This window comes from Plectropomus leopardus, chromosome 19 (genome assembly GCF_026936395.1).
Source record: "Plectropomus leopardus strain MGB_pleo_1.0 chromosome 19, ASM2693639v1, whole genome shotgun sequence".
NCBI classification, from domain to species: domain Eukaryota; kingdom Metazoa; phylum Chordata; class Actinopteri; order Perciformes; family Serranidae; genus Plectropomus; species Plectropomus leopardus.
This window is the reverse complement of record NC_142194.1, coordinates 10,522,099-10,535,934: the sequence shown is the minus strand read 5'-3', so window position 1 is coordinate 10,535,934 and position 13,836 is coordinate 10,522,099. Positions and strand designations below refer to the sequence as shown.

General features: G+C 37.6%; 1 protein-coding gene and 1 long non-coding RNA gene across 6 annotated transcripts in view; one reads left to right on the top strand and one right to left on the bottom strand.

The window, feature by feature from the left end:
- Positions 1-258: 258 nt before the first annotated feature.
- The window catches only part of ctbp2l (C-terminal binding protein 2, like), a 139,873-nt gene continuing 126,295 nt past the window's right edge, over positions 259-13,836 (bottom strand). For all 5 annotated transcript variants that reach the window (XM_088069658.1, XM_088069659.1, XM_088069657.1 and 2 more), the window contains one exon: positions 259-2,017. In XM_088069658.1, the coding sequence (XP_087925784.1) occupies positions 1,837-2,017 (181 nt within the window). In that variant the 3' untranslated portion in view covers positions 259-1,836. The remainder of the gene's footprint in view (positions 2,018-13,836) is intronic.
- Positions 1,865-4,743, top strand: LOC148186312 (uncharacterized). Its single transcript, XR_015774916.1, has 3 exons — positions 1,865-2,041; positions 2,167-2,281; positions 3,198-4,743. It is a non-coding gene; the product is annotated as an uncharacterized LOC148186312 (long non-coding RNA).

Here is a 13,836-nt window from a genome sequence, read left to right as displayed (position 1 = left end):
ATCACTGTAGGAGCTCTGACCTGCAAAACCGAATCCCGTTTGGAAAAAAAAGACACAAAATGTTTGAGATTTTGGCCAAAATCAAACATTTGCATTTCTGCCTCACCCTCTTGGTAGCATCCAGTGATTCAAAAATTGCTTTCTCCACTGTAACAAAGATATAATTTCCAATAGTATCAGAGTTAAGTCACCAACTGTAGCTTCAAAGTAAGAAAGCACAACAAAAGTGTTAAAAATGAAGCTGGTACAGACAGCTGGTTCTCAGAATCGTATCTTTTATTTGAACTGCACTGAATGCTAAATGTTCACCTTGTACAAGAAACAAATACAAATACTCACACTAAAAACAAAAACATACTGCTGGCTGCCTCTTCTGCTATTGTTGGGACACTAAGTAGGAGTTTCTGCTATTGCTCTTACAGAGTACAGGATGCCCCAAAGAACCTGGCCTTCAATAGAACAAAGAAAATATAATAAGGAGAGAAGAGAGAGGGGCGGATCACATAGGACTATGGTTATAGGAACATTTAACTAGGCATTACAAATCTAACAGGACTCTTCAAAACTCTTTTAAACACCAAAAACGTGGGATGCGCCTTGTATATAAAAATACCACAATGGAGAGGATGAGGGAGGAGAGAAAATATCCAGACTAACCAGATTAGTCTTATCTTTTTTTTCTCAAAGACAAAATTCTGGGAATAAACAATATCTGCAAAAAAGTGTTTTCCTGAGTCATTAAGAAATTAAGTTTGCTTTAACCCTTTCCTGTCTTCAGCATGAAATGTGCTCAAAGATGAGATTGGTTGTCAGAAACCTCCCAGTTTGTTAACAGAAGAATCAGATGCAGTCACACCAAACTTCATTATTTTTTATGACTATAAAAAAATGTTTCCTTCGTCACGGCTCACAGTCACACTGACACATCAACAACTCTTAACAACTAAAGAGAAAAGTTAAATACTTAGCTGGTAGCTCCCTCAAAATTCAGCTACAATGAAATGTATAAAGTGTTTTGTTTAGAGTTTTAAGAATACTCACAAAATATATTGGAATAACTTGTGGACGTCAGGAGAAACCCACCACACTGTATAGAAGTGCCCTCAAGTGGTGAAATCATGTAACTGCAACTTTATGTATTATTGCCAGGAAAGGGTTAAAACCCACTCTAGATTACTATAACTGATGAGCAATCTTTTCCTTTTGTTTGACGAATGATAAATATATATAGTCAATAATCCATTTTTAGTCATTCACACTGAAGATTGAAAGAAAAAAAATTATAATTCTCTTCTGAGGCATAATGAGGGGCCTAAACAACACACATTAGTTACATAAGGAGGGTGGGAGCTGGGTGGAGGGGAGGTGGGGAGGATCAGGAGGGGTGAGAGAGGGAGGAGATAAGGTCCAGTAGCACATGATGCCAAAAGTTTTCCTTGTTTGCCCACTGGAGTGTTGAGATGTGGGCCTACGTTTCCCATGAGCTCTGAGGTGTGAGAGGGGGCGGGACAGAGTCTCATCGGGTAATCCCGGAGCGCTAAAAACACTGGACTCTGTGTCCACAATCATAGGCATGTCCCGAAGGAAAAAAACCCATCATCATCAAAGAGTAAAGTCGGTACTGAACCCAAAGAGACAGAGAGTAAAAACTAAAACGTTAAAAGTACAAATTCCCCGGAACACTTCCTCTGTTCCCAGTTGCTGACTGGTTTAACAGGCAGCCGCTTGTGTTGATTCACTGTCTCTTGGTCCCAGTTGGTTGTTTGCTTTGTGATTGGTTGGTTCTGAGTGTCGACAGGTCGGATGAGATGTTGCCGTTTTGGATCCCTTCTGCTGCTATTGCTCGGTGAGGTGCTCTCTGGTCTCGCCGTGTTTGGAGGGCTGGTTGGGCGACGGGGCCTGGGAGGGGTGTGTACCAGAGGGCAGAGTGTGGGCAATGGGCACCCCACCAGGCACCATGCCCTCTAACGCCCCTGGGATGCCGCCTGGAGCCACTCCAACTACGCCCGGCGGGTATCTGGAGAAAGATGAAATGTAAGAGGTGAGTGCCACAGATGGTGTGACTCCCAGAGTATAATGTGCTCACAGGTTGACTCGCCCACAATCCCAACGCCGTGAAAGGCAGAGCTAATATTTACTAATACAAATGGCTCTTTTTCACTACAGGAACCTTTCAGGAAGTCTCTGAAGAAATCTTCAGCTGCATTTCAAGCTATTCCTGCTACTGTACTCTCCAGGGATTTTGGAAACGATTCTTCGTTTACTCATTCAGGCATTGCAGGTAAATATAAAGGAAAGCAGTAAACTGGTGGTCTTGTGTAGAGGAAGGTTTACATGATTTTTAATGACATTTATTTCACAACATACTATACTGTGATGTTTTGGCGCAATTTCTTAAGATGTACTATAGTATGACTTTTTGGCGCGATTTTTGCGGACATACTATACTATGACATTTCTGAACCATTTTGGCATGATTTTTGATGCAATAGTATACTATGTATTGGCGCAATTTTGGACGACATACTATATTATAAAGTTTTGGCAAGATTTTTGACGACAAGCTTTACAATGATTTTTGACGACAAAATAAACTGACGTTTTGTTGGTGTTTTTGAGGCCATAGCAGGACTTTTTGTCTTGATGTTGGACCACATGCTACAGTATGACTTTTTGACACGATTTTGGATAACATGTTATACGATCATGGTTTGGCGCGATGTTTGACGTCATACCATACAAGGATATTTTGGGGCTATTTTTGACAACATAGAAGGCCTTTTTGGCTCGATTTTGGACCACATGCTATAGTATGACCTTTTTGAGTGATTCTGGCCCACATGCTATAGTATGATTTTTTCCGGCAATTTTATACCACATGCTATAATATGACTTTTTGGTGTGATTTTTGACTGCATCACATGTCCAAAACACAGCTAAAGAAACACATAAAAAAGCATAGAGCGCAAAAAATGTCAAGGTATGACGTTCAAAAAAACAGATGAAAACCACATAGAGTAGCATGTGGAGACACGTCATTGTAAAGAATATTGAAAAATGTCCAACCAAAAATATCACAAAATAGCATGTTCAAAAAAATGACCGAAATGTATTATACTGTGATGTATATATATTGTTCCTAAAGTTTAGGTTCTGTTTTGATGTTGTTGTGTCATCCCTCCTTTATATTATAACAGGTGCCGATCCCCCTTTCAACAGACGGTAAAATTGACAGAAGTTGCCAATGGCAAGATGGACTCAGTGATGTCATGTGCACATTTGTTGAGGAACTGGTTAACTGCATCTCCAATGGTGGATCAATAAAATGCTGAAGTTCCTGATTACTAACAAAGCAAAATTAATGAATATTGCAAAAACACCATAGTATGGCATATCGAAAAATGACAAAAAATGCAAGGCTATATAGGGTAACGATAAAACAATAGGACGTTGCAAAAACAGCTGAAAACCACCAAACATAGCATGCCAAGGCATGGCATAACATAGCATGTTGAAAAAAGAACCAAAAAGGCAAGGCAAAAAATGTCAAAATATGACATGTCCCAAAAACAGCTTAAAACACCTCAAAACAGCATTAAATAACGTGCCGAGACTCGCCATAGTAAAGAAAGTTGCAAAAATGGACAAAAACACCATGAAATAGCATGTTGAAAAAATGAGCGAAAAGGCAAGGCTATAGTATGGAAAAATGTCAAAATATGACATGTCCCAAAAACAGCTGAAAACACCTCAAAACAGCATTAAATAGCGTGCCGAGACTCGCCATAGCAAAGAAAGTTGCAGATATGGACAAAAACACCATGAAATAGCATGTTGAAAAAATGAGCAAAAAGGCAAGGCTATAGTATGGAAAAATGTCAAAATATGACATGTCCCAAAAACAGCTGAAAACACCTCAAAACAGAATAAAATAGCGCGCCGAGACTCGCCATAGCAAAGAAAGTTGCAAAAACGGACAAAAACACCATGAAATAGCATGTTGAAAAAATGAGCGAAAAGGCAAGGCTATAGTATGGAAAAATGTCAAAATATGACATGTCCCAAAAACAGCTTAAAACACCTCAAAACAGCATTAAATAATGTGCCGAGACTCGCCATAGCAAAGAAAGTTGCAAAAACGGACAAAAACACCATGAAATAGCATGTTGAAAAAATGAGCGAAAAGGCAAGGCTATAGTATGGAAAAATGTCAAAATATGGCACGTCCCAAAAACAGCTTAAAACACCTCAAAACAGCATAAAATAGCGTGCCGAGACTCGCCATAGCAAAGAAAGTTGCAAAAATGGACAAAAAAACCATGAAATAGCATGTTGAAAAAATGAGCGAAAAGGCAAGCCTATAGTATGGAAAAATGTCAAAATATGACATGTCCCAAAAATAGCTGAAAACACCTCAAAACAGCATTAAATAGCATGCCGAGACTCGCCATAGCAAAGAAAGTTTCAAAAATGGACAAAAACACCATGAAATAGCATGTTGAAAAAATGAGCGATAGGCTATAGTATGGAAAAATGTCAAAATATGACATGTCCCAAAAACAGCTGAAAACACCTCAAAACAGCATTAAATAGCGTGCCGAGACTCGCCATAGCAAAGAAAGTTGCAAAAATGGACAAAAACACCATGAAATAGCATGTTGAAAAAATGAGCGAAAAGGCAAGGCTATAGTATGGAAAAATGTCAAAATATGACATGTCCCAAAAACAGCTTAAAACACCTCAAAACAGCATTAAATAGCGTGCAGAGACTACGCCATAGCAAAGAAAGTTGCAAAATGGACAAAACACCATGAAATAGCATGTTGAAAAAATGAGCGAAAAGGCAAGGCTATAGTATGGAAAAAAGTCAAAATATGACATATCCCAAAAACAGCTTAAAACACCTCAAAACAGAATAAAATAGCGTGCTGAGACTCGCCATAGCAAAGAAAGTTGCAAAAATGGACAAAAATACCATGAAATAGCATGTTGAAAAAATGAGCGAAAAGGCAAGGCTATAGTATGGAAAAATGTCAAAATATGACATGTCCCAAAAACAGCTTAAAACACCTCAAAACAGCATTAAATAGCGTGCAGAGACTCGCCATAGCAAAGAAAGTTGCAAAAACGGACAAAAACACCATGAAATAGCATGTTGAAAAAATGAGCGAAAAGGCAAGGCTATAGTATGGAAAAATGTCAAAATATGACATGTCCCAAAAACAGCTGAAAACACCTCAAAACAGAATAAAATAGCGTGCCGAGACTCGCCATAGCAAAGAAAGTTGCAAAAACGGACAAAAACACCATGAAATAGCATGTTGAAAAAATGAGCGAAAAGGCAAGGCTATAGTATGGAAAAATGTCAAAATATGACATGTCCCAAAAACAGCTTAAAACACCTCAAAACAGCATAAAATAACGTGCGAGACTCGCCATAGCAAAGAAAGTTGCAGAAAAAAACAAAAACACCATGAAATAGCATGTTGAAAAAATGAGCGAAAAGGCAAGGCTATAGTATGGAAAAATGTCAAAATATGACATGTCCCAAAAACAGCTTAAAACACCTCAAAACAGAATAAAATAAGCGTGCGAGACTCGCCATAGCAAAGAAAGTTGCAAAAAGGGACAAAAACACCATGAAATAGCATGTTGAAAAAATGAGCGAAAAGGCAAGGCTATAGTATGGAAAAATGTCAAAATATGACATGTCCCAAAAACAGCTTAAAACACCTCAAAACAGAATAAAATAGCGTGCCGAGACTCGCCATAGCAAAGAAAGTTGCAAAAACGGACAAAAACACCATGAAATAGCATGTTGAAAAAATGAGCGAAAAGGCAAGGCTATAGTATGGAAAAATGTCAAAATATGACATGTCCCAAAAACAGCTTAAAACACCTCAAAACAGCATTAAATAGCGTGCCGAGACTCGCCATAGCAAAGAAAGTTGCAAAAACGGACAAAAACACCATGAAATAGCATGTTGAAAAAATGAGCGAAAAGGCAAGGCTATAGTATGGAAAAATGTCAAAATATGACATGTCCCAAAAACAGCTTAAAACACCTCAAAACAGCATTAAATAGCGTGCCGAGACTCGCCATAGCAAAGAAAGTTGCAAAAACGGACAAAAACACCATGAAATAGCATGTTGAAAAAATGAGCGAAAAGGCAAGGCTATAGTATGGAAAAATGTCAAAATATGACATGTCCCAAAAACAGCTTAAAACACCTCAAAACAGCATTAAATAGCGTGCAGAGACTCGCCATAGCAAAGAAAGTTGCAAAAACGGACAAAAACACCATGAAATAGCATGTTGAAAAAATGAGCGAAAAGGCAAGGCTATAGTATGGAAAAATGTCAAAATATGACATGTCCCAAAAACAGCTTAAAACACCTCAAAACAGCATTAAATAGCGTGCCGAGACTCGCCATAACAAAGAAAGTTGCAAAAACGGACGAAAAGACCATGAAATAGCATGTTGAAAAAATGAGCGAAAAGGCAAGGCTATAGTATGGAAAAATGTCAAAATATGACATGTCCCAAAAACAGCTTAAAACACCTCAAAACAGAATAAAATAGCGTGCCGAGACTCGCCATAGCAAAGAAAGTTGCAAAAATGGACAAAAACACCATGAAATAGCATGTTGAAAAAATGAGCGAAAAGGCAAGGCTATAGTATGGAAAAATGTCAAAATATGACATGTCCCAAAAACAGCTTAAAACACCTCAAAACAGCATTAAATAGCGTGCCGAGACTCGCCATAGCAAAGAAAGTTGCAAAAACGGACAAAAACACCATGAAATAGCATGTTGAAAAAATGAGCGAAAAGGCAAGGCTATAGTATGGAAAAATGTCAAAATATGACATGTCCCAAAAACAGCTTAAAACACCTCAAAACAGCATTAAATAGCGTGCCGAGACTCGCCATAGCAAAGAAAGTTGCAAAAACGGACAAAAACACCATGAAATAGCATGTTGAAAAAATGAGCGAAAAGGCAAGGCTATAGTATGGAAAAATGTCAAAATATGACATGTCCCAAAAACAGCTTAAAACACCTCAAAACAGAATAAAATAGCGTGCCGAGACTCGCCATAGCAAAGAAAGTTGCAGATAGGGACAAAAACACCATGAAATAGCATGTTGAAAAAATGAGCGAAAAGGCAAGGCTATAGTATGGAAAAATGTCAAAATATGACATGTCCCAAAAACAGCTTAAAACACCTCAAAACAGCATTAAATAACGTGCCGAGACTCGCCATAGCAAAGAAAGTTGCAAAAACGGACAAAAACACCATGAAATAGCATGTTGAAAAAATGAGCGAAAAGGCAAGGCTATAGTATGGAAAAATGTCAAAATATGACATGTCCCAAAAACAGCTTAAAACACCTCAAAACAGCATTAAATAGCGTGCCGAGACTCGCCATAGCAAAGAAAGTTGCAAAAACGGACAAAAACACCATGAAATCGCATGTTGAAAAAATGAGCAAAAAGGCAAGGCTATAGTATGGAAAAATGTCAAAATATGACATGTCCCAAAAACAGCTTAAAACACCTCAAAACAGCATTAAATAGCGTGCAGAGACTCGCCATAGCAAAGAAAGTTGCAAAAACGGACAAAAACACCATGAAATAGCATGTTGAAAAAATGAGCGAAAAGGCAAGGCTATAGTATGGAAAAATGTCAAAATATGACATGTCCCAAAAACAGCTTAAAACACCTCAAAACAGAATAAAATAGCGTGCCGAGACTCGCCATAGCAAAAGAAAGTTGCAAATAGGGACAAAACACCATGAAATAGCATGTTGAAAAAATGAGCGAAAAGGCAAGGCTATAGTATGGAAAAATGTCAAAATATGACATGTCCCAAAAACAGCTTAAAACACCTCAAAACAGCATTAAATAACGTGTCGAGACTGGCCATAGCAAAGAAAGTTGCAAAAACGGACAAAAACACCATGAAATAGCATGTTGAAAAAATGAGCGAAAAGGCAAGGCTATAGTATGGAAAAATGTCAAAATATGACATGTCCCAAAAACAGCTTAAAACACCTCAAAACAGCATTAAATAGCGTGTCGAGACTCGCCATAGCAAAAGAAAGTTGCAAAACAGGACAAAAACACCATGAAATCGCATGTTGAAAAAATGAGCAAAAAGGCAAGGCTATAGTATGGAAAAATGTCAAAATATGGCATGTCCCAAAAACAGCTTAAAACACCTCAAAACAGCATTAAATAGCGTGCAGAGACTCGCCATAGCAAAGAAAGTTGCAAAAACGGACAAAAACACCATGAAATAGCATGTTGAAAAAATGAGCGAAAAGGCAAGGCTATAGTATGGAAAAATGTCAAAATATGACATGTCCCAAAAACAGCTTAAAACACCTCAAAACAGCATTAAATAAGCGTGCGAGACTCGCCATAGAAAAGAAAGTTGCAGATAGGGACAAAAACACCATGAAATAGCATGTTGAAAAAATGAGCGAAAAGGCAAGGCTATAGTATGGAAAAATGTCAAAATATGACATGTCCCAAAAACAGCTTAAAACACCTCAAAACAGCATTAAATAACGTGCCGAGACTCGCCATAGCAAAGAAAGTTGCAAAAAGGGACAAAAACACCATGAAATAGCATGTTGAAAAAATGAGCGAAAAGGCAAGGCTATAGTATGGAAAAATGTCAAAATATGACATGTCCCAAAAACAGCTTAAAACACCTCAAAACAGCATTAAATAGCGTGCCGAGACTCGCCATAGCAAAGAAAGTTGCAAAAACGGACAAAAACACCATGAAATAGCATGTTGAAAAAATGAGCGAAAAGGCAAGGCTATAGTATGGAAAAATGTCAAAATATGGCATGTCCCAAAAACAGCTTAAAACACCTCAAAACAGCATTAAATAGCGTGCAGAGACTCGCCATAGCAAAGAAAGTAACGGACAAAAACACCATGAAATAGCATGTTGAAAAAATGAGCGAAAAGGCAAGGCTATAGTATGGAAAAATGTCAAAATATGACATGTCCCAAAAACAGCTTAAAACACCTCAAAACAGAATAAAATAGCGTGCCGAGACTCGCCATAGCAAAGAAAGTTGCAAAAATGGACAAAAACACCATGAAATCGCATGTTGAAAAAATGAGCGAAAAGGCAAGGCTATAGTATGGAAAAATGTCAAAATATGACATGTCCCAAAAACAGCTTAAAACACCTCAAAACAGAATAAAATAGCGTGCCGAGACTCGCCATAGCAAAGAAAGTTGCAGATAGGGACAAAAACACCATGAAATAGCATGTTGAAAAAATGAGCGAAAAGGCAAGGCTATAGTATGGAAAAATGTCAAAATATGGCATGTCCCAAAAACAGCTTAAAACACCTCAAAACAGCATTAAATAGCGTGCCGAGACTCGCCATAGCAAAGAAAGTTGCAAAAACGGACAAAAACACCATGAAATAGCATGTTGAAAAAATGAGCGAAAAGGCAAGGCTATAGTATGGAAAAATGTCAAAATATGACATGTCCCAAAAACAGCTTAAAACACCTCAAAACAGCATTAAATAGCGTGCCGAGACTCGCCATAGCAAAGAAAGTTGCAAAAACGGACAAAAACACCATGAAATAGCATGTTGAAAAAATGAGCGAAAAGGCAAGGCTATAGTATGGAAAAATGTCAAAATATGACATGTCCCAAAAACAGCTTAAAACACCTCAAAACAGCATTAAATAGCGTGCAGAGACTCACCATAGCAAAGAAAGTTGCAAAATGGACAAAAACACCATGAAATAGCATGTTGAAAAAATGAGCGAAAAGGCAAGGCTATAGTATGGAAAAATGTCAAAATATGACATGTCCCAAAAACAGCTTAAAACACCTCAAAACAGAATAAAATAGCGTGCCGAGACTCGCCATAGCAAAGAAAGTTGCAGATATGGACAAAAACACCATGAAATAGCATGTTGAAAAAATGAGCGAAAAGGCAAGGCTATAGTATGGAAAATGTCAAAATATGACATGTCCCAAAAACAGCTTAAAACACCTCAAAACAGCATTAAATAGCGTGCAGAGACTGGCCATAGCAAAGAAAGTTGCAAAACGGACAAAACACCATGAAATAGCATGTTGAAAAAATGAGCGAAAAGGCAAGGCTATAGTATGGAAAAATGTCAAAATATGACATGTCCCAAAAACAGCTTAAAACACCTCAAAACAGCATTAAATAACGTGCCGAGACTCGCCATAGCAAAGAAAGTTTCAAAAATGGACAAAAACACCATGAAATAGCATGTTGAAAAAATGAGCGAAAAGGCAAGGCTATAGTATGGAAAAATGTCAAAATATGACATGTCCCAAAACCAGCTTAAAACACCTCAAAACAGCATTAAATAGCGTGCAGAGACTCGCCATAGCAAAGAAAGTTGCAAAAACGGACAAAAACACCATGAAATAGCATGTTGAAAAAATGAGCGAAAAGGCAAGGCTATAGTATGGAAAAATGTCAAAATATGGCATGTCCCAAAAACAGCTTAAAACACCTCAAAACAGCATTAAATAGCGTGCAGAGACTCGCCATAGCAAAGAAAGTTGCAAAAACGGACAAAAACACCATGAAATAGCATGTTGAAAAAATGAGCGAAAAGGCAAGGCTATAGTATGGAAAAATGTCAAAATATGACATGTCCCAAAAACAGCTTAAAACACCTTAAAACAGCATTAAATAAGCGTGCCGAGACTCGCCATAGCAAAGAAAGTTGCAAAAATGGACAAAAACACCATGAAATAGCATGTTGAAAAAATGAGCGAAAAGGCAAGGCTATAGTATGGAAAAATGTCAAAATATGACATATCCCAAAAACAGCTTAAAACACCTCAAAACAGCATTAAATAGCGTGCCGAGACTCGCCATAGCAAAGAAAGTTGCAGATAGGGACAAAAACACCATGAAATAGCATGTTGAAAAAATGAGCGAAAAGGCAAGGCTATAGTATGGAAAAATGTCAAAATATGACATGTCCCAAAAACAGCTTAAAACACCTCAAAACAGCATTAAATAACGTGCCGAGACTTGCCATAGCAAAGAAAGTTGCAAAAAGGGACAAAAACACCATGAAATAGCATGTTGAAAAAATGAGCGAAAAGGCAAGGCTATAGTATGGAAAAATGTCAAAATATGACATGTCCCAAAAACAGCTTAAAACACCTCAAAACAGCATTAAATAGCGTGCCGAGACTCGCCATAGCAAAGAAAGTTGCAAAAACGGACAAAAACACCATGAAATAGCATGTTGAAAAAATGAGCGAAAAGGCAAGGCTATAGTATGGAAAAATGTCAAAATATGACATGTCCCAAAAACAGCTTAAAACACCTCAAAACAGCATAAAATAGCGTGCCGAGACTCGCCATAGCAAAGAAAGTTGCAGATAGGGACAAAAACACCATGAAATAGCATGTTGAAAAAATGAGCGAAAAGGCAAGGCTATAGTATGGAAAAATGTCAAAATATGGCATGTCCCAAAAACAGCTTAAAACACCTCAAAACAGCATTAAATAGCGTGCAGAGACTCGCCATAGCAAAGAAAGTTGCAAAAACGGACAAAAACACCATGAAATAGCATGTTGAAAAAATGAGCGAAAAGGCAAGGCTATAGTATGGAAAAATGTCAAAATATGACATGTCCCAAAAACAGCTTAAAACACCTCAAAACAGCATTAAATAGCGTGCCGAGACTCGCCATAGCAAAGAAAGTTGCAAAACGGACAAAAACACCATGAAATAGCATGTTGAAAAAATGAGCAAAAAGGCAAGGCTATAGTATGGAAAAATGTCAAAATATGGCATGTCCCAAAAACAGCTTAAAACACCCCAAAACAGCATTAAATAGCGTGCAGAGACTCACCATAGCAAAGAAAGTTGCAAAAACGGACAAAAACACCATGAAATAGCATGTTGAAAAAATGAGCGAAAAGGCAAGGCTATAGTATGGAAAAATGTCAAAATATGACATGTCCCAAAAACAGCTTAAAACACCTCAAAACAGAATAAAATAGCGTGCCGAGACTCGCCATAGCAAAGAAAGTTGCAGATAGGGACAAAAACACCATGAAATAGCATGTTGAAAAAATGAGCGAAAAGGCAAGGCTATAGTATGGAAAAATGTCAAAATATGACATGTCCCAAAAACAGCTTAAAACACCTCAAAACAGCATTAAATAGCGTGCCGAGACTCGCCATAGCAAAGAAAGTTGCAAAAACGGACAAAAACACCATGAAATAGCATGTTGAAAAAATGAGCGAAAAGGCAAGGCTATAGTATGGAAAAATGTCAAAATATGGCATGTCCCAAAAACAGCTTAAAACACCTCAAAACAGCATTAAATAGCGTGCAGAGACTCGCCATAGCAAAGAAAGTTGCAAAAACGGACAAAAACACCATGAAATAGCATGTTGAAAAAATGAGCGAAAAGGCAAGGCTATAGTATGGAAAAATGTCAAAATATGACATGTCCCAAAAACAGCTTAAAACACCTCAAAACAGCATTAAATAGCGTGCCGAGACTCGCCATAGCAAAGAAAGTTGCAAAAACGGACAAAAACACCATGAAATAGCATGTTGAAAAAATGAGCGAAAAGGCAAGGCTATAGTATGGAAAAATGTCAAAATATGACATGTCCCAAAAACAGCTTAAAACACCTCAAAACAGCATTAAATAGCGTGCAGAGACTCGCCATAGCAAAGAAAGTTGCAAAAACGGACAAAAACACCATGAAATAGCATGTTGAAAAATGAGCGAAAAGGCAAGGCTATAGTATGGAAAAATGTCAAAATATGACATGTCCCAAAAACAGCTTAAAACACCTCAAAACAGAATAAAATAGCGTGCGAGACTCGCCATAGCAAAGAAAGTTGCAAAAATGGACAAAAACACCATGAAATAGCATGTTGAAAAAATGAGCGAAAAGGCAAGGCTATAGTATGGAAAAATGTCAAAATATGACATATCCCAAAAACAGCTTAAAACACCTCAAAACAGAATAAAATAGCGTGCTGAGACTCGCCATAGCAAAGAAAGTTGCAGATAGGGACAAAAACACCATGAAATAGCATGTTGAAAAAATGAGCGAAAAGGCAAGGCTATAGTATGGAAAAATGTCAAAATATGACATGTCCCAAAAACAGCTTAAAACACCTCAAAACAGCATTAAATAACGTGCCGAGACTCGCCATAGCAAAGAAAGTTGCAAAAAGGGACAAAAACACCATGAAATAGCATGTTGAAAAAATGAGCGAAAAGGCAAGGCTATAGTATGGAAAAATGTCAAAATATGACATGTCCCAAAAACAGCTTAAAACACCTCAAAACAGCATTAAATAGCGTGCAGAGACTCGCCATAGCAAAGAAAGTTGCAAAAACGGACAAAAACACCATGAAATAGCATGTTGAAAAAATGAGCGAAAAGGCAAGGCTATAGTATGGAAAAATGACGAAATATGACATGTCCCAAAAACAGCTGAAAACACCTCAAAACAGCATTAAATAGCGTGCCGAGACTCGCCATAGCAAAGAAAGTTGCAGATAGGGACAAAAACACCATGAAATAGCATGTTGAAAAAATGAGCGAAAAGGCAAGGCTATAGTATGGAAAAATGTCAAAATATGACATGTCCCAAAAACAGCTTAAAACACCTCAAAACAGCATTAAATAGCGTGCCGAGACTCGCCATAGCAAAGAAAGTTGCAAAAACGGACAAAAACACCATGAAATAGCATGTTGAAAAAATGAGCGAAAAGGCAAGGCTATAGTATGGAAAAATGTCAAAATATGGCATGTC